Source organism: Lactuca sativa, chromosome 1 (assembly GCF_002870075.4).
Source record: "Lactuca sativa cultivar Salinas chromosome 1, Lsat_Salinas_v11, whole genome shotgun sequence".
Classification (NCBI taxonomy): domain Eukaryota; kingdom Viridiplantae; phylum Streptophyta; class Magnoliopsida; order Asterales; family Asteraceae; genus Lactuca; species Lactuca sativa.
In genome coordinates this window covers 71,143,158-71,169,372 of record NC_056623.2, presented here as the reverse complement: position 1 = coordinate 71,169,372, position 26,215 = coordinate 71,143,158, and the positions used below count along the sequence as shown (strand labels likewise).

Below are 26,215 nucleotides of genomic sequence, written 5' to 3'. Positions count from 1 at the left end.
CAATTGTCACTCGTAGGCGTAGGACGCCCTTCTCTCTCTCTCTCTCTCTCTCTCTCTCTCTCTCTCTCTCTCTCTCTCTCATTTGCAAGCATTTGCATCTTTAGAACCCAAGTAATTATCGTATTGTTCATATTCCCAAATTCAACATACCCACCTACCAACATCTCTCTCACATACATATACACTCACAGAGATCATCTTTTCTTCCTCTGATTCTGATACCTTCGATCTGTCATATTCACTGGTCCCCACTAGCCCTTTCTTCTCCTCTATATCAAGAATTAAACACCAAATTTTCAAATCTGATGTTTATAGTGTGGTGTTCGTCTCATTATGCCTAATCGGAATCTAAAGCTCGTCGAGGAGAATAAGGCTCATATCTTATTGGAGTTCCCTGATTCGCCACAAAAATACATTGTCGATGTGTTCCACCAAAGCTCACCCACCTATGATATCACTGTAACATCCCGACGTTGAGGTATTTTCAATTGTAATACTATGTACGATTAAATATTTCATTTTGGTCCTTGAGTATAAGTAAGAGTACAAAATGGCCCATATTGGCATTTTAGTAATTTGGGCAGTTAAGTAGTAGGCGTACTAGGGCGCGCCCTAGTAGGCTAGGCGTACACCTCGTATGTAGGGTGTACGTAGAGAAAATGCAAACCCTGATTTTTAGGGTTTGGTCCATATATAAACATCATAATCTCTCATTTCTCATTCCCTCACCAGCCTCCCTCTATGAAAATCGACCCCAAGCAAACCCTAAGTGATAAGAGTGTATTTTGAGCCCATTAGTGTACTTTGGTAGTGTTCTTGAAGAAAAAAAGGTGGTGAGAAAAGATTGGAGCTTGGAAGCAAATTAGATGTGGGATTCCACACTTGCTAGCAACATCCTGGAGGTAAAAAGCTCACAACTAGATCACTCTATCTTTTAGATCTAGCCATTTCTTCCTTTAGGTACTTTTGGTCCCAAATATGGTGATTCTTGAGCATGGCATGTTCTTGATCAAATAAGTGTCCTTTCAGACCTTATAGGGGGTTTTAAGTCATAAAAATGTGGTCTTGATGGTTAGTTTTACTCCACGCATGCTATAGAAGGTCTTAATGCAGTAAGATGTTGAGATTTGGTATTTTAAGCACTTAATGGACGCGGAAAGTCATGAAGTTGGAAAATTTATGACTCATGATGGTATTTTAGCCTTGGATATGCAATTGGACGTATTAAGTCGAAGAAATAAGTGCTTAATAGGCTAAGAAGAGGGTTGTTGCGTACACTGGGCATACCGCAGGATACGCTATGCACAATGTTTTAAAAATCGATTTTTTAGTTGAACCGGTATGGTGAGCGGTTCCCGGTTCGACCGTCGGGTCAACTGGTTTCTATATTTTTCACGTTTTTTCTATTTTCCTACACATACATACATATATAAATTATGAATTTGATGTTTACAAGTTCAAACATTAAAATACACATACAAATAAGTTGTAGATGAATCCAAATACATTAAAATAATACATAACCATAAGTTTTAGTGTTTTACATCAATCCATATACGTCAAAAAGAAAATAAAGTATAATATCAAAAAAAAATATAGTTTATGTAACATCCATAAAAGTTCACAAAAATTTAAAACTTTTTAAGATATTCAAAAACCATTATTTATTACAATATGTTTTCAAAATAGTTTCATATGAAAGTATCCCAGAAATCAAATCATAAAAATGCGAGGAGGTGCAGGATCACGCTTTCGCCTTCCCGCGATCATCCGAAGTACCTGAAAGAAAATCCAAAACACTAAGCCCGAAGCTTATTGAGTTCCCCCAAAATACAAACGCCTTACGAACCATAACCATATCATATTAAACAGCATGCATATAGACTCTACAGTATAACTGGACCGCCCACACCGGGCCTTCAGTCTATCTGGCCCACTCTCAGAACCTTCAGCATGTCTGGTCTGCCGTATCGGGTCTTCAGCCTATCTGGACCATTCTTTGGGCCTTAGGCCTGACTGGTATGCCCCATTGGACCTTCAGTCTATCCAGGCCACCCTGGGTATGTTTGCCTACATCACAAAGCAGGTCCGCCTCAACCCACCCCCAAGCATACAATCAACACCTAGATAACAATTGCTAGCATGTATAAACAATCAAAGCGATCTAACCGATCTCTAATCATAGAATCATCCTATATACCAAGATACCAACCTAACAGGTCACTCAACATAACATCATCCTATATACCAGGATACCGACCTAACAGGTCACTAAGCATATCACCATGCGATAACCAGGATAACAATCCAAAAGAAGGGCCGACATTGGTGCCTTCGACCCTGTTGATATAGTGAGAACAACTCACCTCACAATGTCGATTGGAACTGAAATATCAAACTCCCGAAACACAGCTCCAAACACCAACACCTACAACCACCATTGATCCAATTCCATAAATTTCCAAATTACCAAAATACCCTCAGAAGTCAAACACTCAAATTGGTCAATCATTGGTCAAAGTCAAAGTCAACGGTCAAGGTCAACAATCCATGTTGACCCAACACGTCAAGTGCAGCTTATAGACTCGTCGAGTTCCTTCAGAACTCCGAAAATCACGAAACCCTCACTCAACTCGCCGAGTTATCAAGCAACTCGTCGAGTCCATGCAACATCTAAAATATCGGAAAAAACCCTAACCAACTCGTCTAGTTATCTCAATAACTCGTCGAGTTCATGCAGAATCTAGAAAGCGGGAAGCCCTCATCCAACTCGACGAGTTGACTATGCAACTCGTCGAGTTCCTTAAGTCATTTTCTCATTCAAACGCTTTTAAGCAAGACCAAAGCTCCAAATTGTAGATCTAGCCTCATAGAGTGTATTTACCACGTAAAGTTGCTAATTTTACATGCATGCAAGGCTTCAAGAAGCTAAAACACTCAAAACTAGCCTTAAGAAGAGGTTTATTGCATGGAGAAGGGCCAAAGCTTCATAAAGCTTGAGACTTTATGTCAATGAGGGCATAGAGGAGTCCAGATCTGAAGTTACAAATTCAAATCGTACTCAAAACTAGAAATGCTTCAAGGATAAGCTAGAAATGGCCCTAATATCTTGAATGAAGAGATCTAACAAGAAAATTATCAAAGTAATGAATTTTTACCTTCAAATGAATGCAAAAACGATGTAGATGCTGGATTACAAGCCCCTTCTCATTCTACACTTCTAAATCATCAAGTTTCTTCCAGAAATGCACCAAACACACACTTTTAGCCTCACAAACCCTCAAAATAGGGATAGCTCGATTAGGGTTTGCTTCTGTACGAGAAAAGGTGGTAAGGAGGCTGTGAGGACTACTTACGGTCCTTTAAGTAGGGTGAAAACCCTAAAAATTAGGGTTTTAATGCACAACCTCTACTCGCCGAGTTGTAGTCCTCCAACTCGTCGAGTAGGTTCCATAAACCATGCGGCCTGATCAGTCTCTACACGATGAGTTGGTGCAGCCAACTCATCGAGTAGGTCTATAATTATGAATATAAAAGCTTTAAAATTTATACTTGGGAGTCGGGATGTTACAGTTTTAGATGAATACAAACACATCAAAAAACTTTATAACATTTACCATATGTTTTTATTTATAGAAAACTAAATAGATTTGAAAAAAATCACCAAAGTTTATTGTGTAAATGGTTGATTTTCATGTGTTTTTATTCGGTTCAACCAGGTTTTTCTAAAAACCGGCCGGTTCAATCCGGTTCAGAAATCGACATAAAATTGATGATAGTTAAACCGCTCTCTCCATCGGTTCCCCATCCAACTGGTTCGACATAAAATCTGGCCCTGATGCCTTGGACACGCTTGTACCCTGATGCCTTGGACACGCTTGTACGCCCTGTCTACCTCCGGAGTACGCCCCGCGTACGAAGCCTGAGTTAACTCGGCTGAGTTGTCTCGGTTGTGTTGACTCGGTTGACTTATTGAATTTGAGTAGTTTTGACCAAGGGTATTGTGGGAAAATGTTATTAATTTAGAACGGAAATATTTTGACATTTAGGATTTGGATTGAGCCGGTATTTGGGAGCAAAGTGTTTATCAGATATTCTTCAGATTGTTATGTGAGTTTCCTCAATGTTCTTGGGGTCGAAGGCACCAATGCCGACCCCTTTGGTTATGTATCCTGGTATTTAGGATGTTGCTATACAGTAGTAATCTATAGATTTGCCTGCTAGTTTGTTAACTGGTTATATGATTATTTGTTTTTAGATATATGTTATTTGTTATATGAATGTCGACATGGTATGGTGGGGTTGAGACTATACTGCTCTATGATGTAAGTCAACAAACCGTGACATTCCAACCGAAAGTTGTGGACCAAGGCATTCCAACCGGAAGGTTGTGGATCGGGGGTAATCCAACCAGGAGGTTGTGGACCCGTTATGTATTGGGCATTCCAACCGTAAGGTTGTGAGCCAGGGTATTCCAACTGTAAGGTTGTGAGCCAGGGTATTCCAAGCGTAAGGTTGTGTGCCAAGGATAATCCAACCAGGAGGTTGTGGACCCGTTATATGTTTAATTATATGTTTGTGTGGTGGTACTGTGGGGGAAACTCACTAAGCTTTGACTTACAGTTTTAGTTTTGTTTCAGGTACTTCAGAGGATCGTAGCAATGCGAAGGTGTGATCGTACATCCTTGGTTTTATGATTGACTGGATCTTTGGAGACTCCGTTTTTGAATAATGTTCTGAAAAGAATGAATATGTAAACACTTCATTTCAGTAAATGGGTTGTTTTAAAAAGTTTAAATTTATTCTGATTTTGAGATATTACAATCACCGACACCCCTTTGTCGCCACCCCCGCTAGATGGATTCTAGTTCATGATTTGGAAATGCTCAACAATGGATTCCGCCACCGCCCCGTCATCCTTTGTGATTTAATTCTTTCACTTGATATATGTTTCTTCAAGTCCAGACGAAGAAGAAGAAGAAGAAAAAGAAAAAAAAACATTGACATTTACAAATGGCTGGTATGAAGCTCGATACAAAACCTGATTTATTTAGCCTTGAAGACCATACATGGTATTCTACTCAACTATCTTCAGATTTCCTCGATTTCCTTTTGATATACATTGATTGATATGTGTTTCTGTTTCATGGTGTAAAACTCGATTTATTTAATTCGAGCTCTTGTCAATCAGGTGTTTATGTTATTGCCTCCCAAAATTCGCAAATTCTCCCGACATTGGTTAAGTTACACCTATAACCAATTCGATTTTTATGCGAATCGCAGTACTTCGCCATACAAAATTGTTCCTGATATGGTTTGATAATTTTTTATATATGCAATCATTTGGGATTCGGTTAAGCCTTCATCAAATTTGGGGAACTTCATGGAATTAAGGCGGATCGATTTAGGTACAGTGGAGTCAATGAGTGAATCGAGACTCGATAAGCCAACAAATTCGGCCATTTTGGTTTGTTCTGATGGTGTGGCAGAGTTATGGCGGTGTGCATAGGTGTCACTGGTTTTAGAACTTCGACCGATATGAATTGAGTTTGAGAAACAAACCCATGAAAATTTCTTTTTGTTTTAACATTTCTATCACGAGAAAGGTATGGAGATAACAAGGAAACATACATCGAAGATGAATACAACGTAGGAGATGGTGAATTTTGCTTGGTTTGTGAAACCAAACGCTTGAGAATGGCTTTGTTTGCTAGCCTGCGTGCACGCTCCATTGTGTGTGTTAGTGACATTATGGAGACAAGGAAGGGGTGGAGGAGAGGGTAGCGGTGATTGGGTGAGTTTGATTTTGGTCAGTATTGTCTAGTTTGTGTGTGTGTGTGTGCGTGAGAGAGAGAGAGAGAGACCCTTTGTATTTAAATAATTATAATATTTTTTCTTTTTTTTTTTTAAATAACTAAAAACTTCATAAATGGTCACTGTGGTAATGAAATGACGGAAATATCATTCAATTAACGGACAAAACTTGACGGAGTTAATAATAAGAACCTTTTGTTAAAAGTTTTGAAACCATATTGACCATCTGTGAGGTTTTTAAAACTTAGAGACTAAACTTCAGATTTCAAGATACCACTGGAACCATTTACGAAGTTTTGTCTTTTAGAAATGACTGGTGTAACTTAAACTGATCAAATTGTTTGTCGTTGGTTATTTATTAGGAGCAATGCCAATGATGGATCTAGACCGGTGTTGAGATTGAGAACGGGTCCGATTAGGACCAATCCAATTGGCTAGAAAATAAAGATTTTGATTTTTAAGAAGTCAATTATGAACAAAATTAGCAAGTTGATGTCACTACTATATTAAATATTTACTACGGGTCAGCTTAATTAATTGACCTGAAGTTTGTGGTGGCGTTGAGCCTATGTTAAAATGCTAGATTATATACATGTTAATTAGTTGAACGTTGTCGCCTTATGGTGTCAAATGTCATAGGTCTAGAAGGAATATATATTATTTGTCGATGCTAAAATCTAAGAGATAGAAATATATACTTTTGTGTTGGTAGTTTTAACATTTTACTAACACTCAAATTGCAATATCTGATACGTTCTAACATTTAACTTTCCATACATTTCTGAAGAGCTATATCGTGTTTTGGTAATATATTTTGTAAAAAATACGTTTATAGTATGACAAAGAAGACATCAACTGTTACATAGTTTTACAGATGTATTACTTGATAAACCATTGAAGTATTCAAAATCTCATTGACAATAATAATACATCTTATTATATTTGATATTTGTTCAACTTTAGCTTTAAATGTTACTAAATATTTTAAATTTTATTCAAAATAGAAAAGTCGGTTATGAAAAACAGTTGACCCTAGGAGAGAGAAAAGTCAAAGGGAATTACTGCCTATCAACACTTGGCGCTTGGCACTTTGGCAGACAACGAGTTTCATCTAAACAGCACCAGTGCACCCCCACTAACCCATTAACAAGAAAAAAAATATTCAAATATTGCACACTTCGTATTAAATTTTGCCTCCTGGCTTAAAGTTAATTTTTCTTAGGCAATGTGATAGGTATATATTTCATAGAATATATATGTTTCATAAAATTCGGTTTGATTTGGTTTTTCTTAGTTTTTTATATTTTCTAAAATCGAAACAAAACCCAACATTTCAGTTTTTAAAAAGCTCAAACTCAAACTGGTAGTTTTTATTTTGTTTAGGATTTTTCGGTTCTCAGGTTCGGTTTTGCGTATCCCTATAGAATACCAGGATTATTTTTCTAAGAGGAAGGTTTGAACTTATTTTGAGAATTGATTTAAGTTAAAGGATTAAAAATGCAAATTCTATGCTTACACACACTCCACAAACACACTTTTCCCACTCTGAGCTTCTAACTTCTCTTTGAAAAGTCAAAATATTTGCGTGTGTTGACTTTCTTTAGTAAATTTAGTATCTTTTTTCGTATAAAACCAAGTTCTCTTCACTATTTGGCATCATTCATATCGATATTCGTGACAACTTCACAACAAAAACTGATTGTTTCCGATCTCTTTAACTTATTCTTCAAATTCCTGATTCGTTAATGGCTGATCTTGAACAAGATGTCCAAGTTCCTCGCTTTTTTATTTGTCCAATTTCGCTTGAGATCATGAAAGACCCTGTAACTCTCTCTACAGGGATCACATATGATCGTGATTGCATCGAGAAATGGTTGTTTTCTCAAAAGAATGAAGTTTGTCCGGTAACCAAACAAGTCGTCGTTGATATTGAGCTCACACCGAACCACACCCTCCTGCGACTGATCCAGTCATGGAGCACCCTTAATCCGTCGTCTGGCATCGGGACATTCCCAACACCACGGCTTCCGATCTCCAAAACTGAAATCGTAAAACTCTTGAAGGATTCTTCTTCAAAGTCTCCTCACCTGCAAATGAAGTGTTTGAAGAAGTTAAAAACGATTGTTATGGAGAACGAAAAGAACAAGAAGTTGATGGAATCAGTAGGTGCAGCTGATTACCTTGCGTGGATCTTAACCAACATGGATAATAAGATGACGTCCTCACCACCGGCTGGAGACGTTTCCGGTGTCGACGAGTTTATTTCGACTGGAACAGACGAAGCGCTAAGCATTCTTCACCACCTACACCTGTCACCAATGAGTCTTAAATCGTTGTTCGGAAAGACTGGAGATTTCGTTGAGACGTTAACACGCGTGATGGAACGCGCCACCAGTTACGAGTCACGTGCTTACGCCGTCATGTTACTGAAAGCAATGTTAGAGGTGGCGGAGCCCTTGAAAGTGACGTCATTAAACCCTCGTTTATTCATTGTGCTTGTACAAATCTTGGTGGATGAAATCTCCCAGAAAGCCACAAAAGCAACACTAAAGCTACTCATCAACGTCTGTCCATGGGGGCGGAACAGGATGAAAGCGGCGGAGGCAGGGGCGGTTCAGGTGCTGATCGACATCCTCCTGGATTGCACAGAAAAGAGAGTCTCGGAGATGGTTATTGTGGTTCTAGACCAACTTTGTCAGTGCGCAGAAGGACGATCGGAGCTGTTGAAACACGGAGGTGGATTAGCGGTGGTTTCCAAGAAGATCTTTCGAGTGTCATCTTTGGCTAGCGAGAAGGCGGTGAGCATCTTGCATTCGGTGGCGAAATCCTCCGGTAACAGAAGTGTTCTGCAAGAGATGTTGCATTTGGGGGTGGTCGGAAAATTGTGTTTGGCGCTGCAAGTAGACTGTGGAAGGAAGACGAAGGAGAGTGCAAGTGAGATTCTAAAGATGCATTCTAGGGTTTGGAAGAACTCTTTTTGCATACCCTACAATTTAATTGTTTCATACCCATCATAGAGCAAGAAATTTTTTATTTTTGAAATCATATAGAAAGAAAATATCATCCTACTTTTTCTTTTTACGTATCATCCTACCCAATTAAATGGTGACATGTGTAACATTTAATGTTCATTTAATGAAATTTAAAGATATTTTAAGATAGTAATATATTACATGTCATTATTTAAATGGATTGGAGGAATTGTAGGAATAAAATGTAGAAGGATATAAATAAAAATGGTTATGATCTATTAGTTGCCCGTGATTGAAATTGTAATTTTATTTATGTTTGTATCCATATATGGGATTCCTTTTGTAACTTATTGTATTAATTATATCAATGGAATGTCATAGCGGTCTTTGCACAATTCAGTATGGTATCAAGTCATCGTTATTAGGGTTATCGGTTGTGTCTCTCCTAAAGGCCGGATTTCTTTTCCTCACGAGTTCTCTCTGATCTGCCATCGATCTGTTGCTACTCGATGACACCTTTGCTTTACTCAATCAGTAGGTCTGGTCCAAGGTCCATCAATTTCTACAAAAACAAGTTTGATCCAAGAGTCAGTTCGGTTCGATTCGGTTCGGTCCACTCCAAATGCTCACTTTTACGTCTAAGAACCGAAATCAGACTCAGACCCGAACATGGACCTGGTAAGCCTCGATCAACAAGTCCGGTCCAAAATCCATCAATTTTTATAAAATAGTTTGGTCTAAATGCTCGCCTCGACTTCTTAGCATTGTTTATTTCTTTTATTTCTCTTAGTTTTTTTCTTTTTGTTTTGCCATGACCACTCCCAACAAAGACTTTACTACTACTCCATCATCACATCAGCTTATCTAGCTATGCAATAACTAATGTGCACTCTCAGTTTAATTTTAAATTGTCACTTGATGAATCTAAGTACAAACTATGCAGTCGAATTAATCTTTTTGGATATTTGCAAAGGTGAAAAAGTGATAGGTCGTCTCAATGTAAAATCAAAATCATTCGGGGAATATGTTGAAGATTAGGAATCTATTGACTCGCTGGTCAAAACTTGGTTCTACTCTACTTGCGACCAAACTTACTTCAAATAATTTCCAATGGTAATTGCACTACAAAGGATTTATGGGATAAATTTTATGAATTCTTGAACAATAAGATGTTTGTAATTCTTTAACTACACGATCTGCTCATGAACACCAAGAAGGAAACGACATCTATCACTGAATTTTGTCACATGCTAAAGAATTAGCCAATGCACTATTGATATTGCTTTATTTGTATATACATTTTGCATAATATCTTAGTATTTTCAGCTATGATTTGACATATTTTAAGATAAATGATATTGATAATGCTTTGAATTGATATTTTATAGATAAATTCGTAGCTAAAAAGATTATGAAGCTAAATGGAGCAGATAAGCACCAAAGAGAAGATATGAATGAGATGAAGACGAAGAAATGTGTCACATCCAAACTATGCATGTGTCACTTAGAGGCTAAAGTGCTCGAATGAAACATGGAAACTTACGAGAACGCGACGTGTCCATCTACACCTCGCATAAATAGGTCTGCATAAATTCTGTATAAAGCATTTAATTCTTCAACGTAATGAACAAGCCTCTAAGGCATAGCCTTATTTTAATGACCAGAAACCCTTCTGGAACGATTTTGAAGCTAAAGATTAACATTATAGCAAAGAATTGAAGAATCAAAAAATGGAATCGTTATACTTCTAAGTGGCTTGTCTAGTTATCATGTCTAGCCTATTTTTGATCGTTTGTTTCTATTTTCTTCTATGATTATGGGCTAATCCCATTTACTTTTTCTTAGATGTAAAGGAACCTCTTATTTTATGGTTTGGTTATCATATTTGGAATTATTAGTTGGCTAAATTATTATATTTGCTTGTTCAAAGATCCTTATGTGTTAAATTTTATATTTTTATTACCTATTGTTGAGCTTTATATAATCCAGATGACCAATCTAAGTGTGTTGACTTGAATCATACGGATTTATGACCGCTAAAATGTTATGACTAGAAAAAGATTACCATTTTGTGCATAAATTAATTGTCATGACAAGGTTAATTACTAGATCAAGTCTTACATAAGTTAATTACTAGATCAAGTCTTACATAATACAAACTTAATATTGATTATTTAGATTGTTATAAACATGACCATGTGTAGTTGTCCTTATATTTACTAGGGTTAATTAATCGGACTAAGATAACTAATAATTAATATAAGAATCAATAAACAATAAATTAAATCTATTGCACTTCTAAGAAATCTACCATAACGAAAATACTATAAATATCTTGTTTTTAATCCAATCTTTAGTTTCGTTTGATTTAGTTTAAACTTAATTCCCCTTTTACTTTTTTGTCTTGTTAGTTTCACTAGTATTTAGATATTTTGCATTAAATTGTATTCGTTTCTTAAGAATTCAACAACCTAGTCTTATCTCAACCGTATTGTTGTACAATTGCATACACTTGCCCAATTACACATCAACCAACTTATGTTGATTCACCGAGAAATGAAGTTGAGCTTCTCATGCAAATACGACGACAACTTTCTCCCTTGTATCATAGTATTGTGGATACTATCACCATTCTCTTCTCGTTTCTTGAATAAAAGAATATTCTATTCTTACATGAGTCCCGTGAGGAAAACATCGACGTAAGTATTAAGCACACACCCTCTACTCCTCATCTAATAACCAATGGAAAATCAAAAAATTATTGGAATAAAAATTGTAAAGGTGCTTCCAAGGGGGTGGGGGCAATGTTTTCTTTAATTTCATAAGAGTACGATGCCTGACAGAGCAATCTTTGCAAATAAAAAGACATAATAATAATAATAATATGATATAGCCACGTTTGCAGCCAACACGAGGAATGAGCGTCGATCCGAACCCGGACTGAACCGTACCAAGAACCGAGAATCGATTTAATGGAACCGGGAACTGGAGCTAACATCCCAATTCTAGTTCGGTTCAACAAGTAAATGTGCTCTTTATAAATGTGTTCAGTTTCGGGCCCAGCTTGAACCGGATTGAATACCCCGGTTCGGATCTAGTTCCAATTTATTTTTTTTCGCTCCGGTCTGATTTGACTGGGTCAAATACTCAATCCTAGTCAACACCCACAAGAAGTATTATCAAATATTTGTTTAATTAATATGTATTAATAAAGAAAACAAAAAGAGGGTAGTTAAATGTAGCATCCATGTAGGCCTTGAATAAATTATGGGAAGACGAAATTCTGGAACAAAATATATATTTTAATAAAATAATCGAATTTTTATCATCTTAGAAAATCCACAATATTTGAATATCGATTTGGTCAAAAATTCAAATGGTAGATGAAATCATAAAATCATGAAAGAAGAAGATCAGGCTGAATTGGACTCGGCCTTTGGACTTACCCTTCTATACTTCACATCTGTTTATAATTTTATTGTTTCTTGTTGATCATTAGTCTCAAGTCTTATCAACACAATTTATTGATTTTAATTCTCTTTTTTACAAAAATAAAAAATTAATATCTTACGGTAAACATCATATAACAAATGGACTAAACTACTATAAACTTGAACATCAAAAAGCATTTGGTCTAATGTATCAATTATGTTAATAATATGTCACTTCCCGTACCGCAAATACTTGAGGTTCAAGTCACGTGGTGTACAAAAGTTGTAGAATTAAGTTATGTTTAACAGACTAGCTAGTTGAAAAACTAGTTGATGACTAATAAGCTTGATAAAAAAATAATATTTGATGACCAAACTAACAAACTAACTGAAAAATATAAAATAATATATAAAGGCATGTAGAAAAATATGTTTATTATAGTTAATTAAAGTTATATATGAAAGAAGTTTAGAAAAGTTTTAGTTAAAAAGCTACATTGAATAGTTTTAAAAAACTAGCTTATAAACTACTACTTAATTCGTCAAAAATAACAACATAAAAAAAACTTGAAAATTTTATAATCTAAGAAATCTAAGTTATGACACGCCAAACATAGTGTTAGGAATAGGATTAGATAGATGTTTGAGTTTATCATTCTCAAACAAATAAATAAATAAAATAACATTCAAAAATTTAAAGATGTTAAACATAACTTCTATGCAAAATATATGCTATTGCCCTCTTCCAAACTTAGCAACAACAATAAATGTCAAGAGACAAGACAATCAAAAGTGTGAAACCAAGTTGAAGATGATAGTAATCTATGATTTCATTGATAATAAAAACCAATCTTATGGTTATGTTGATTAACCATGGATATATTTGAATTGTGATATACAAATTCTTTTAAAATGTCGGTTTTGGACAAGAAAAATAACTTTTCTTGTATACATAATACATGTACAGAAATTTCAACATTGAGAAGTGAGAACCGGTCCAAGCCATGGCCCATGGTATGGGTAGTGTTACTATTTACTAGTTAATAGTGAGCGGTCCAACTTGAGTTTCTCCCACGTTGGTTATTTATTAGGAGCAGTAATGGGTCTAGAGTCTAGACCGGTGTTGAGATTGAGAAATGAGAATGGGTCCGATTAAGACCAATCCAATTGGGTTTAAAATATATTATTTTTAAACGTCAATTATAAGATTTAAAATAAAAGTTACAGTTGGAAAGAACAAACGAGTTGGTGTCGCTGTCAAAGTTGGTTGGGTATATGATGATATCTAGAAAGGAATGGAAACTCTGAAAACAAAAACAATGCTCGCTTAATAATTAATAGCGAACATTTTGGTTATGCAACAACTCAACAAGAGCAGCAACAACTCCTTTCCCTTCAACATTAACATCCAATTTCGGATCTTCAATCTTCCTGTTCAATAACCTATCAACTTCGCCTCGTAATTTCTGCAACATTCCATCAATACCAAATTTTTTTAAAAAAAATGTGATCTCCAATTTGTTGTAGAAAAAAAAAGCATAAGATACCTTAATCAATCCCATCACGCTCTTGGATGCTGAAAACTGAAGGTATCCGTCCAGCATCTCAATCCCATCACCATTTTTGGTTTCAACAAGATTACCACCAAACATAAGCAAAGCATAGTCCGATATATTTGTGGCGTCACGAATATACACACTGCTTGTTTTCACTTTTTCACTGTATACCATGAAAGGAAGAGGAAAAATGTGGACCCCAGCATTGACAGAAGCTGGATGAATATCGACTTTTCCAACTTCTTTTGTGTAAAGAGCTGTTCGTTTTCCTCTTCTTTTACATTGGACCACATTCGGGTACAGCCCAGCACATAGGATCGCACACACCATTTCCATGTCATCGCTATATTGGTTATATGCCTGAGAAATTAATGGACATTATAAATTAGATTAGGTTTTAGTTGGAATGAGTGAAAATGATGATGATGGGAATTTACGTTTGCGCCCTTGGATTTATCTATGAAGCCGATATCCGAAAGGAGGTCGAGAAATTGGAGACGCATGTCGGCTATCATTTTTAAGGTTTGAACTGACAAGAAGTTTTCCCAACAGAAGGATTTTTCGTTTCCGGAACGTTTTGCTTCTTTCCACCCTTCGAATGCTTTAAGAAGAGCTATGTGGTCACTGCATGAATAATGAATTGAATATAATGGATGAAATTAAAAATTTGGAAGGAAAAAAAATGAATTATGAAAATTGAGCAATTGCCAATGTCGTTTTGTGATGTAAGGATCTGTGTGTTTTTAGTGTTGGACATGATTAGAATATTTGTGTTTGTCAACTCTCAAAGTGTCAGATGATTATTGTTGCCCAGCTATTCTCCTTAATTGTTTATTTATTATTTTTTTTCTAGTCAAGACAGACTACCTGGCCAGTATTTTAATATCCAGGATGTATTTAGTTTATAAGATTTAGTAGGTATTACTATTTAATAGAGTTTTTTATTTAGAATATAATATTTAGTGGTTTGACCTAATCTAGTATTCTTAGTCAATATTCCACTGCAAATATTTTATATCTAATAGTAGTTGCATACTTGTATATGATATCTAGAATGTGTTTCGTTTATTTATTTTTGCTCCAGCACCTGTCTCTATTTAATATACATTATGTATCTTAATATTTATTAGGTATTAGTTATTTCCTCACTGTTTGACCATGTTTTATTTTTATTCATGTATTATTTAATTATTTACATATTAATCCCCCTTTAACTTCCTAATAAGTATCATTATTTTATACAATATGAATATAGTATAGGGAAATCTTGAGAAAAGTCTTATTTTACCCTAATTTATGAAAAAGTCCCAAATTAAAATTTGTTTACAGAAAAGCATGAATTACCGGTAAAAATGACGATTTGGCCCTTTTTTCCTGGTTTTCATTGTTGACTTGGTTCCATTAAAGTCCCTCATTTTACCCTAATGAACTAATGAGATGGATATTCTGTGTTACATAAGATTAGATAGACAATTTGAAATTTCTTATTAACTTAAAAAATGACGAAGTTGTTGCTAGTTTATGTAATTATTGCAGTCTTCGTTGGATGCATTTTATATTACAAAAAATATACAATACATCCGAATATTAAGTTTTATGGTAAACATAGCATTATATAACCCAACATATCCATCTCATCAGCTCATTTAATGACTAGGCGTCAAGATCAACAATAAAACCAGTAAAATATGTTACAGGGAGAAAATGGTCAAATCATCACTTAACTTTAGTTTCGGACTTATTCGTAAATTATGGTAAAATAATGGGACTTTAATGGAACAAGGTCAGTAATGAAACCGGTAAAGTGGGAAAAAAGGGTCAAATCGTCATTTTTACCGAAAATTCATGTTTTTTCGTAGACAAATTTTAGTTTGGGACTTTTTTCATAAATTATGGTAAATATTAGGACTTTTTTGGAGATTACCCTTATACTATATTAAGCCTAACCCTTGTTTTGAAAATGAAAATATGTTCTTAGGTATGTAGAAGCAAAGTTCTAGCTTTTTGGATTCAGCAAAGTACCAATGTATACAAGATGATTAGAGCATCTACAATTGTTGACTTCTATAATAGCTTACTATTTTTGTAACATCAGCTTCCCACTAACTTTATTTAACGAAAACCTATCATCCTATATTTTCCCCAATGAGAAATCTTTTTTGTAGTTTTTTCTTTAACAATTAGATATCTATCATCATCTATTTAAAATGTTATATAAAGCAAAAGTCATTTTTGATATAATGTGTAGTTAAAAAAAAAGATAAAATTATTATATGAGTGTTATGTTTTTTAATAATATATACATGTATCCTTTCTGTCACTCATGATACCTTTAGAAGTTTTTAAAAAAGTTTTTGTTATATGTTATTTTGCAACCATTTCATATTCAGTAAGAGATTAAAAAATAAATAAATAAATACCTGCATGAATCACCAGCAAAGGATCTTTTAGCTTCATCAGCTTCCTCTTTCCTATTAATTGGAAGAATAAACGGGCTCCGATACGCAAGAGCAGCAGCAATTGTTAAAGCAGGATTAACACATTGAAAAATGGACCCCATGAGAAGCATCTTCCCAATATTCGGCTCTAAAGGAAGAGTGCACAGGTGGCGTCCAAGTGGCGTAAGCTCTTCTCTATCATCTAAAGCCCCAATCGTCTTCAAAAGTTCAACAGCATTTTGAACAGAAAGCGCATCAGGTGGCTGAAGTGCCTTAGCCAAAAAAGATCCAACAGCTCCAAGTTGCAGACTTTTTATCTGTAAACAAAGCTCTTGCAATGGTGTTCTAAGAATTTCAGGTAGTTGATATTGAAGCATGGAATCATGCACCATTTTTGGGTACAATCTGTAACATACGCCAGGCTGTACACGACCCGCCCGCCCACGTCTCTGTCATCACCACCCAAACATGACATCAGCAACCCATAAAATTACATTTTTGGTCCCTGATATATTCAGGGACCAAAAATGTAATTTACTATAAAACATGTAATAAAATTTTCCTACCTGATGTGATGAAGCTTTTGATATCCATGATGGAAGCAAACACGCAAGCTTATTTAAAGCATCATAACTTGTCTCTTTTGCTTTTCCACAATCCACAACATAAACCACATCATCTATAGTTATACTACTCTCAGCAATATTCGTTGCTAAAACAACTTTTCTGCAAAAAAAATTGGAAAAAAAAACTATTTCTTACAATATGAATTGATTAAAATAGTAGGAAAAGTCAAACAGTCAAAGATGTACCTTGTTCCAGAAGGAGGTCTGTCAAAGATTTCACGTTGGTTAATGGTAGGCATAGAGCCATGAAGAGGGAGGACAAGAAACTTTGTGGGATTATTAAGAAAATTGTTAGCCTTGACATTGTCGAGAAGCTTTGAGATTTCATCCCAACCTGTGAGAAATACCAGAATTGCCCCTGGACCTTCGTGTCTACAGATATACTCAATTGTTGCTTCCACTAAACCCAAGTCTGTTTCTGAACCACTCCAAGCTTCAAGAGATTGTCTAGTATTTGCACTGTAGCTTTTGTATACAGAATTGATATCCGCTTCCTACAACACCAAAATCAAGTTCAATAAGCTCTAATGCTCTATACCACTGAATCAATCATAAGCACTAAATGGTTCAGCAAAATATAATCATGCCTCAAATTTCTCAGTAATGGGATCAGTTTTGGACTCTTGTTGTCTCCTCCTTCTCCTTGAAAAACCCTGAACATTATCAGCCTCAGATTTCACTACATAACGGGTTTTCTCTAAAACGTCTTCTAAAAATAGTTCTTGCACAGGAAAAGTCAATCCCTGTAATGTAATAGAATGATTTGATTAATGTGATAATGTCATGTTTAAGTAAATGTTGAAGGGTAAATATTCAAGAAGATGAGAAAAAGTAATACCGGGATATGAATGGTTGGGGCATTTCCAAAGTATTTGGAGAACAAGTCAGCATTAATAGTAGCACTCATTAATATAAGGCGTAAATCTGGACGTTGAGGGAGAAGATCGCGTAAAATAATTAATAAAAAATCTTCATTCATTCCTCTTTCGTGAATTTCATCAACTAACAAATGGCTGATTCCTGTTAGATTTGGATCTTGAACCTTACAAATCAGCATTACAGAGAAGACATTATATTAGTTGATGAAATTTAAAATGTACAATTTATGTTATTAGATTCAAGGAAAATGTGAAAAGAATCAGAGTACCAATTTTCGAAGCAAGACTCCTGTTGTGCAGAATAATAATCTTGTCTGTTCAGAGCGATTTGACTCTAGGCGAATTTGATAACCAACAGATTGACCAAGGTTTTCTCCTCTCTCATTGGCTATTCGAGCAGCTACTGATATGGCGGAGATACGGCGGGGTTGGGTGCAGATAATATTGCACTCAGAGCCACGTAGAGATGATATTTCTTCCTCTAAAATGAACTGAGGAAGCTGTGTGGTTTTACCACAACCTGTTTCCCCTGAAACCACTAAAACCTGGTTTTCTGCAACAGCTTTTAGAAACTCAGATTTCATTTTATGTGCAGGAAGCTTCTCTCTGAATAAGCACATTGCCTTAACACGATCAGATTCCTTCTGTCTTTCCTGTCTTTCTTTGAGTTCAATATTAAGTGCCTTCTTAGCATTATCTGAGATTCCAGTGGCTTTATCTGATTCTTGGGGTGATTGTTTGGCAGTTTGAATGGATGTGGTAGAAAAGTTGTTAACTATTTCAGTTGCTGTTGAACTATCCAATAGATTCTCAACTCTTCTCTCGGTTTCTGTAGACATATGTATCTACAAAATAGATTTGGCAGAATTATAAATAAGAATGAGTTCAAAATGTATACAAAGACTAGCTTGTAGTTGTAGTTGTAGTTGTAGTACCTCTTTCTGTGAAGATCCATGGCGCTCATCAAGATCTGCACGGTAGTTTGGTAATGGAACTTTGCTCACCACAAGTGCCTTGCCTTTGTTGTATGCATGGCTTTCTTTGCACAAAGAAGATACGAAAACAGTAATGTAAGGTACAATGTGGATAACAATGGAGATATTTGGTTGTTTTGAGAACAAGGTTAATTACTCAATGTTATATAAACGATTCATACAAATAATTGCAGTACTTACAAATAAAGTCCCAGCTGATATGCCATATCAGAAAGAGTTTGTTGATCGCCTCGACTGAAGAAATGTTTTATTATCAACTCTACATCTCCCCCGCTCTTCATTTGCTCCATTTTTCCCCACCAGTGGTTCTTATCAAAAGCCTCAACCTGACAATCATCATATCATCATTCTATCATCAGAAGCATGTATTTATAGATGTTTTGAAATTAGTAACTGTTGATGATTCATTCAAAATGTAAAACCCTAGCAACGAGATCAAGTTCATCTGTAAAACGGAAACAAAAACCTAAATGAATTCAACCTCGCCTTGCGTCTGTCTAAGCCGCTCAGCACGCCAAGCAGGGTCCCACCATCTCTGTTCACCTCTTCCACCTCCACCTCCACCGCCGCCACCACGGCGACCACCTCCTCGACCTCCTCCGCGACCGCCACCGCGACGGCCGCCTTGAGCATTAGGGCGGTAAGACATGGATGTGGTAGCCAACTGAATAGTAGTTGAGAAGTAGCAGCAATTAGTGATGAAACGCGGAGAAAACGAGCGCAAATGCACTCGCATCGCACTAGACTCGGTTTTTATAGGGATGATAATGGCCAGGTTGAGTGGAATGTGAGACTAGAGGGTGTTGAAAAATAGAAACCCAACTACCAAAAAAAAAAAAGAAGGTTAGAAAATTCAAGTTGTTTAAAATTTTTCTATAAATGTTATAATTCGACATGATTAAAGATAAGATTAGTAAAATAATCTAAGAAACAAGTAAATATACAATACAGCGTTGGTAATTTTAGTGTTATTTACGTATTTTAGTATAATTAATATTAATATCAAGACAAATTGAATTCAATTTAGTCATCAAAATTGGAGGTGTAAACTGTATACAACGAGTGATAAATGTGAACTCGGAAATACGGGGGTTAGGACAACATCTCATCCTAGATACAGGATTTCAAATAGCAACACCCCTAGTAGGGTCCAAGGAAAAGAGTCAATATGGTCTGATAACCACTATTTAAATGTCATCTTCCTTATATAAAAGGAAGAAGAACTTTCCATGCAAAGGTTAGAGACAAGTTGATTACCCAAAAATGGATTTATGTCTCTTTGCATTCGAACTATCTCCAAGTACTCATAACACAATAAAGGTATTATGTGTTTGTGAGTTAGATTAGTCCTGCAATTTGATTTGGATTATCTCATAACTCTGTATTCGTGCAAACCCCGGTAATAAGGGTCAAATTACATATTTTTTAAAGTGATGTCCAAACACAATCCAAGAGATATCCAAGTTACTGTTAATCTAATTCCTTTAAACTCTAAAATTCAAATTTTGTAATTTTACAAGGAATATCAATGGCCGAATCGGTAAGGGGCATGAGTTCCAAATTCGAGAAACTGGATAAGTTTGAAGGAAATGATTTTTGTCGATGGCTAAAGAATATGCATTTCCTTCTCACCACTATGAAAGTTGTTTATGTCTAAGCACTCCTGCACCATAACCAATGGAATGTGAAATTGTGGAATAAACTAGAAGAAGATGCAAGTGAGACAATGATGACTACATATGTCGGGAGAACATCTTGAATGTTATGTCTTACTCGCTCTTTAATCTCTATCAAAATCATGAATCTGCAAAGGATCTTTGGGATGTCTTGAAATCCAAAAACATGGCCCATGATGCTTCTAGTAAGGAGTTCCTAATGAGTGATTTTAACAATTACAAAATGTTCAATACTTGTCATAAAACACTACAATAAACTCATGAGGATTTTAGGATAATTTAAACAAGGATATATGAAAATTGGATGAATCCATTTTTGTCTCAGGTGTCATTGAAAAATTGCCCCGTCATGGAAAGACTTTAAGAACACACTGAAACACCAAAATGAAGGGTTGTCTCTTGTACATCTTGGCAGTCACTTGAGAATTGAAGAGACATTCAGGTTCAAGAAAGTGACAAAGGAAAAAAAAAAGTTCTTGGATCTTTTATGAATATGGTGGAAGATAAGAAACATTAGAAAAATAACAAAGAAAAAATGGAGAAGAAAAATGACCACCACAAAGGTTCGAACAAGAAAGCGAAAACTTATGTGTTGGAATTGTTGGTCACATGAAATGAGATTTTCATTCAAGAAACAAGAATGGTGCAAGCACTTTTGCACAAGGACCTCATGATCAAGGTCCAAAATCAAAATAAGGTTAGAATTTTATTTATGGAGAAACTATATATATATATATATATATATATATATATATATATATATATATATATATATATATATATATATATATATATATATATATATAGGAATGAGTTCTATGGAAAACAAATAACTAAGGCAACATCTACCGGAACTAATAATCAAATGACACGTGTCCATTTCTTTCTTCACAAGTAATGTATTGTGGAAGTTATTGTGGAAGTGATGTGTTGTCATGTTTTCATTGGTTCAAATATGTGTTGCCCTAATCATTTATTTTCCAAATAACTCTTCCCTATATATATATATATATATATATATATATATATATATATATATATATATATCATGTAACACTTATTCTTGAAGCATTTTATGTTCAGGTTGATGATCATGCATGTTGGATAGACTTGTGGGCGACAAGTTATGTATGTAAATATCTCTTTTGGTTCAAGGATTATAAAGTAGTAGATGATGGATTGGCGTGGTACATGAGAGGCCACAATAAAGTACCTCTTGTTGGTCATAGTTCTATGTCTTTATGTTTTAGTTATCCAAAAGTGTTTTTCTTAGAAATGTTATACATGTTCTTAAGATTATGAAGAACTTAGTTTTTGGTGGTGTGATTAATAAGTGTGGTTATAAACAAGACATCTTAAATATTATTGATTTTTTTAATATAACCTATGTTTTTTTCATTTATAAAAATATGATCTCAAAAGAGTTTTTTTATGGTTTTTTGCATGCGTAGACGTGAATTACAAAATTAAAAACAACAAAAAGTGAAGATGTTAAAGTAAAAAAAAAAAAAAAAATCGTTCAAGTGGACAAACTTGAACATCTATACCATCTCATGAGTAGTGCATCATAAAAATTCTACCATATGAGAAAAAATAATATGATGATTCAAAAAAATCATTATAAATTAAATTTAATAAATACTAATCAGGTGGCGTTAATGTAAAAATAAAAATAAAAATAAAAATAAAAAACACCAACGATGAAACAACACGAACGTTCTAAGGAAAAAAAGACAAAGGTATCGATGATATATAAAAAAGGTATTACATTAAGATAGGGTAAATAAGTAAACCTATATTATTTGATGATATTGTTTTGTTTGCTTTTTACTGAGTTGCTCATAGGAAGCATAAGTTCCAGGGTAAATTGAATGATTGACTTCATAACCCTATGTTAAACTCTCTGATGTAATCATTTGGTTTTTGTTCTAGCTTTTCGCTAGAGCTTTCTTTTTATAATAATACTGTCATTAAAAAAAATAATTAGGCTTCCTAGTCAATAAGGAGTTTCAAATAAATAAGGAATAATAAACTTATTTAAAACTCCTTATTCAAGCCAATAAGTGTTTATAAATCATTGGTATCCAAACACTAAAATCTACTTAATATCAGTGCCAACCCCATATAAACAAATCATGAGTTTAAATAAGTAATCCCAACCACCCCCCTTAAAGAGAGGAAATCTCGATTTTGTATCACTAGCGTGGATTGAACGAACCACAAGTTGAAACAATCTAAAAGAAGAAAAATGGAGGGGTGGAGGTGTTTCAGAACGAGGTTCGGGGAATATACATAGATATATGTTCCAAGGGAGGAAAAAATATGGATGGTAATATGATGGTTTTAATGTAATGTACATTGTGCATGGTGAGACTGTTAACACTTATAGTGATTAGTAGACATGTCGGAGATTTGGTCTTGATCATTAAATAGTTAGGAAATTATAATGTGTATGGCTTCCCAAAAGTCGTATTTAGAAATGTACCTTCTTTATAGAGGAGCCTACACAATAGTGGTTTTCCTTACCATGTCTTCTGTTCCGGTCTCTGGTTTTGTTTATATATCTAGACGTGGCGCATCAAGCTTTATATCTAAGTAACCGACTAGCCTCTTTGTGAAGAAATCATTGTGCTTAACTTTGAATTAAATACACCAACACTATTTGATCATATTCTAAACTAGACGAATCCCTGCGCGTTGCGCAAGAATATGTTTATATAGTTTTTTTAATGACAAACACACACATCCACACAATTATTTAATCCTTCTCTTAATTCTATAAAATTGTGATTTAATATTTATAAATGATAAAATAATGTTAATAAATGTATATAAAACATATATTGATATCTATATATAAATAATAATAAATAATATAAAAAATAAATATCTGATGATTTTATTGACCATTTTAAGGTTTGTAAATTGTATGTTAATTTATGTATTTAATGAATAACAAATATATGAAAAACATAAATACTATAACTTTTAAAACATAAAAACACTGTAATGTCTACTATAACATTTGTAACAAAAAAACCTTATTAAACACTGATAAATCATACTAAAAATATATATAAGACATATTATATATATATATATATATACACACACACACACACACATACAGACACATACATACATACGCATTATTAAAATAATCATATCGCTATTATTAATTTTGAAATAATTATATTTATACGAAGTTGATATAAAAACTCATTATAGATGTTTTATGCCTTTAAGGCATACAACAAAAAATTATTAATAACATTAAACTAATTATGAAAGAATACTTATTGTTCCAAGAAAAATCCGCCATAGTAATAACCATGATGCGACAAAACACTTTTTTTTTTCAACTCTTCATATTTTAATTAAAAATATCCTAAAACTCATGATTGTTTGTGAGAAAACTTATTCATATATTACTAAATGGATACAATGTATATAAATCAGATGAAAATAAAAAGTCACTACTAATTACTAACCATAAGTTACAAAAACTTTTGAGTTGTAGTGATTAATAACTTTATATTTGAAATCATAAGTATACACAAATTAGAAAACTCTTTTGTTGTGAAAATTTCAAATCAATTTGATTTAAGTAAATTTTCCGCGTTGCGCAGCATATATATATATATATATATATATATATATATATATATATATATATATATATACACACACACACACATACATATATACATACATATATGTTATTAAAATAATCATATCGCTATTATTACTTTTGAAATAATTGTATTTATACGAAGTTGATATTAAAACTCATTATTGCATGTTTGCTGTCTTTTAAGGCATATAATAAAAAAACTATTAATAACACTAAACTAATTATGAAAGAAACTTTGTTATGCTTGTAAACTTCTCATTTTTGGCCACTTCATATAAGATTTGTACAACTTGCTATAATGGTTGACTTGAAATTAAGCTTTTATGATACAAATTATAGAGCGTATCAATATACTTAACATGTATTGCTTTAATCAATTACAATATGTGGTTCAAACAACCTTTTATACATGTACAAATGTAAATATAAAAGGAAACATAAATCTAAGAAAAAACATAGCATATTGAAATATTCATAACAAAAACGAAGATATAAAATCAAATAGGCTAATGTTGATGTTCTCATATGTAACTTCGAAAATTGCAAACCACAACTCGAATTGCACATCCCTACTGAAAAAAATATAACACGATCAAACTATGAGTAAAAAATGATATATTCATCCACAACCATGACTTGTAGAGCTTTTTTAGGAACTCCATCACTGCTACTACGTTCTAAAAGAATTGTGCATACTGAAATTTTTTCTTTTAATTTTCGTATGACATCCTTCTTACATGTAAGAGTTTATATAACATGTTTGGTGTTTAATGCTAAATCAATTACTTTGAAGACATTTGAAAAGTCATTTGAAAATATGAAAAGACAAAGGAGTTTCAAATCAATATGGTGCTTAGAAATATAGTCATTTGAGAATATAAAAAGACAAAGGAGTTTCAAATTAATATGGTGCTTAGAAAAATGCTTCTATTATAAGATATATAGATATAGATATATTGATCGCCTTTTATTAGGATTGTTTGTGTCCTTATTTTTCCAATATTTTTCCCTTCATCACTGTTCTAAGAGTTTACTGTATTTTATAAAAATAACCATTTTTTTTTAAATAATCACTTAGTCAACAATGTATACATTCCGACTCGTATTATTAAACATGACAAATATGGCTCGGTATTGTGGACCTCCAATCCAAGACATTCATTTTGTACTATGTTTTGGACTTCTCCGTTCCATGCTACTCCAACTTTGAAAAATGTCTTCTGCCGATGAAGAGCTTCAACAGTTATGGATATGTGTTAATTGTTTGTATGATTATATGTGATTATATGTTCAAAATAAAGTTGAAGTGTTTTTATATGAGTATTTGGAACCGAATTGTTTTTTATATGATTATTTGGAACCAATTTGTTTTGCTTCGATTTGGAAACAATAAAGCGTCAAAAAATTTAAGAAACTTATTTGAACAAAAAAGTCAAACAAATATAAGCGAAAAAAAATAAAAAATTAAACATTATATTATATTGAAAAAAACATCAAAAAAATTAATTCATAAAAATATAAATAGATAAAGTATAAAGATAATAAATAATAGACAAAATTACATAAATGGTCCATGTGGCTTGAACAAATTACATAAACGATCCCTATGACATGAAGAGTAAATGTATCATTTCACAAATGACCTAACTGAAAATTTTACCACCGCTAGCCAAAAAAACCGTCTTTACAATATTTTGAAACCACAAAGACAATCTATACAAACAATTTGTTATAATGACTAAAGTTGATCTATTATTTCAACCACAAGGACCATTTATGTAATTTTGTCTTACTATCATTATATACTTATAAAGGAAGCATTTTTCCAAGCACCACATTCATTTGAAACTCCCATGCATTTTTTCTTTCACCACAATCATTTGAAACTCCCATGACTTTTCAATTTCTTTCTAATAATAATTATAATTTGCTTAATTAGGTTAAATAAATATCAAACCTAAAGTATAATCATATATAAACTAAATTTTAATATTAAAATAATATCTTTATTTCTACTTATAAATTTATGTTTTTAACTTTTAACATATTATATTTAATTTATTAGTTTTAATATATTGTTGGATGTAAACCATTATTATTTTTAAGATACAATTTTGGAACAATTTGTATAAAATACTTAAATTATTAATTTAAATATAACATTATAAGGCCAACTTAAATATAAATTTTAGTTT

General features: G+C 33.6%; 2 protein-coding genes across 3 annotated transcripts; one reads left to right on the top strand and one right to left on the bottom strand.

Annotated features, from left to right (window-relative positions):
* Nucleotides 1–7,122: 7,122 nt before the first annotated feature.
* On the top strand, nucleotides 7,123–8,981 carry LOC111916636 (E3 ubiquitin-protein ligase PUB23). Its single transcript, XM_023912305.3, has one exon. The coding sequence runs from the start codon at nucleotides 7,560–7,562 to the stop codon at nucleotides 8,829–8,831; it is 1,272 nt and encodes a 423-aa protein (XP_023768073.1). The 5' UTR covers nucleotides 7,123–7,559; the 3' UTR covers nucleotides 8,832–8,981.
* A 4,388-nt stretch (nucleotides 8,982–13,369) lies between these two features.
* LOC111916635 (DExH-box ATP-dependent RNA helicase DExH1) lies at nucleotides 13,370–19,518 on the bottom strand. Of its 2 annotated transcripts, XM_023912303.3 has the most exons (12): nucleotides 19,192–19,518; nucleotides 18,891–19,036; nucleotides 18,651–18,750; nucleotides 17,985–18,560; nucleotides 17,676–17,879; nucleotides 17,425–17,580; nucleotides 17,024–17,331; nucleotides 16,778–16,937; nucleotides 16,194–16,660; nucleotides 14,211–14,397; nucleotides 13,765–14,133; nucleotides 13,370–13,683 (listed from the first exon to the last, which is right to left on the bottom strand). In XM_023912303.3, exons 1-12 carry the CDS (start codon nucleotides 19,444–19,446, stop codon nucleotides 13,552–13,554), a joined length of 3,060 nt encoding a protein of 1,019 aa, XP_023768071.1. In that variant the 5' UTR covers nucleotides 19,447–19,518; the 3' UTR covers nucleotides 13,370–13,551. The 2 variants fall into 2 exon arrangements, with proteins under 2 accessions (XP_023768071.1, XP_023768072.1); XM_023912304.3 differs by lacking the exon at nucleotides 19,192–19,518 and having other exon boundaries at nucleotides 18,651–18,754; nucleotides 18,891–19,031.
* Between the last annotated feature and the right edge of the window lie 6,697 nt (nucleotides 19,519–26,215).

Bases quoted from the DNA above. Each gene is read 5' to 3' on its own strand.
- LOC111916636 (XM_023912305.3), top strand. From the start codon at position 7,560: ATGGCTGATCTTGAACAAGATGTCCAAGTTCCTCGCTTTTTTATTTGT.
- LOC111916635 (XM_023912303.3), bottom strand. From the start codon at position 19,446: ATGCGAGTGCATTTGCGCTCGTTTTCTCCGCGTTTCATCACTAATTGC. The intron at 18,751-18,890 runs GTAAGTACTGCA...GTGCAAAGAAAG, and splicing joins TATCAGCTGGGACTTTATTT to CCATGCATACAACAAAGGCA. The intron at 16,661-16,777 runs GTAGGAAAATTT...TGGTGATGACAG, and splicing joins CAAAAGCTTCATCACATCAG to AGACGTGGGCGGGCGGGTCG.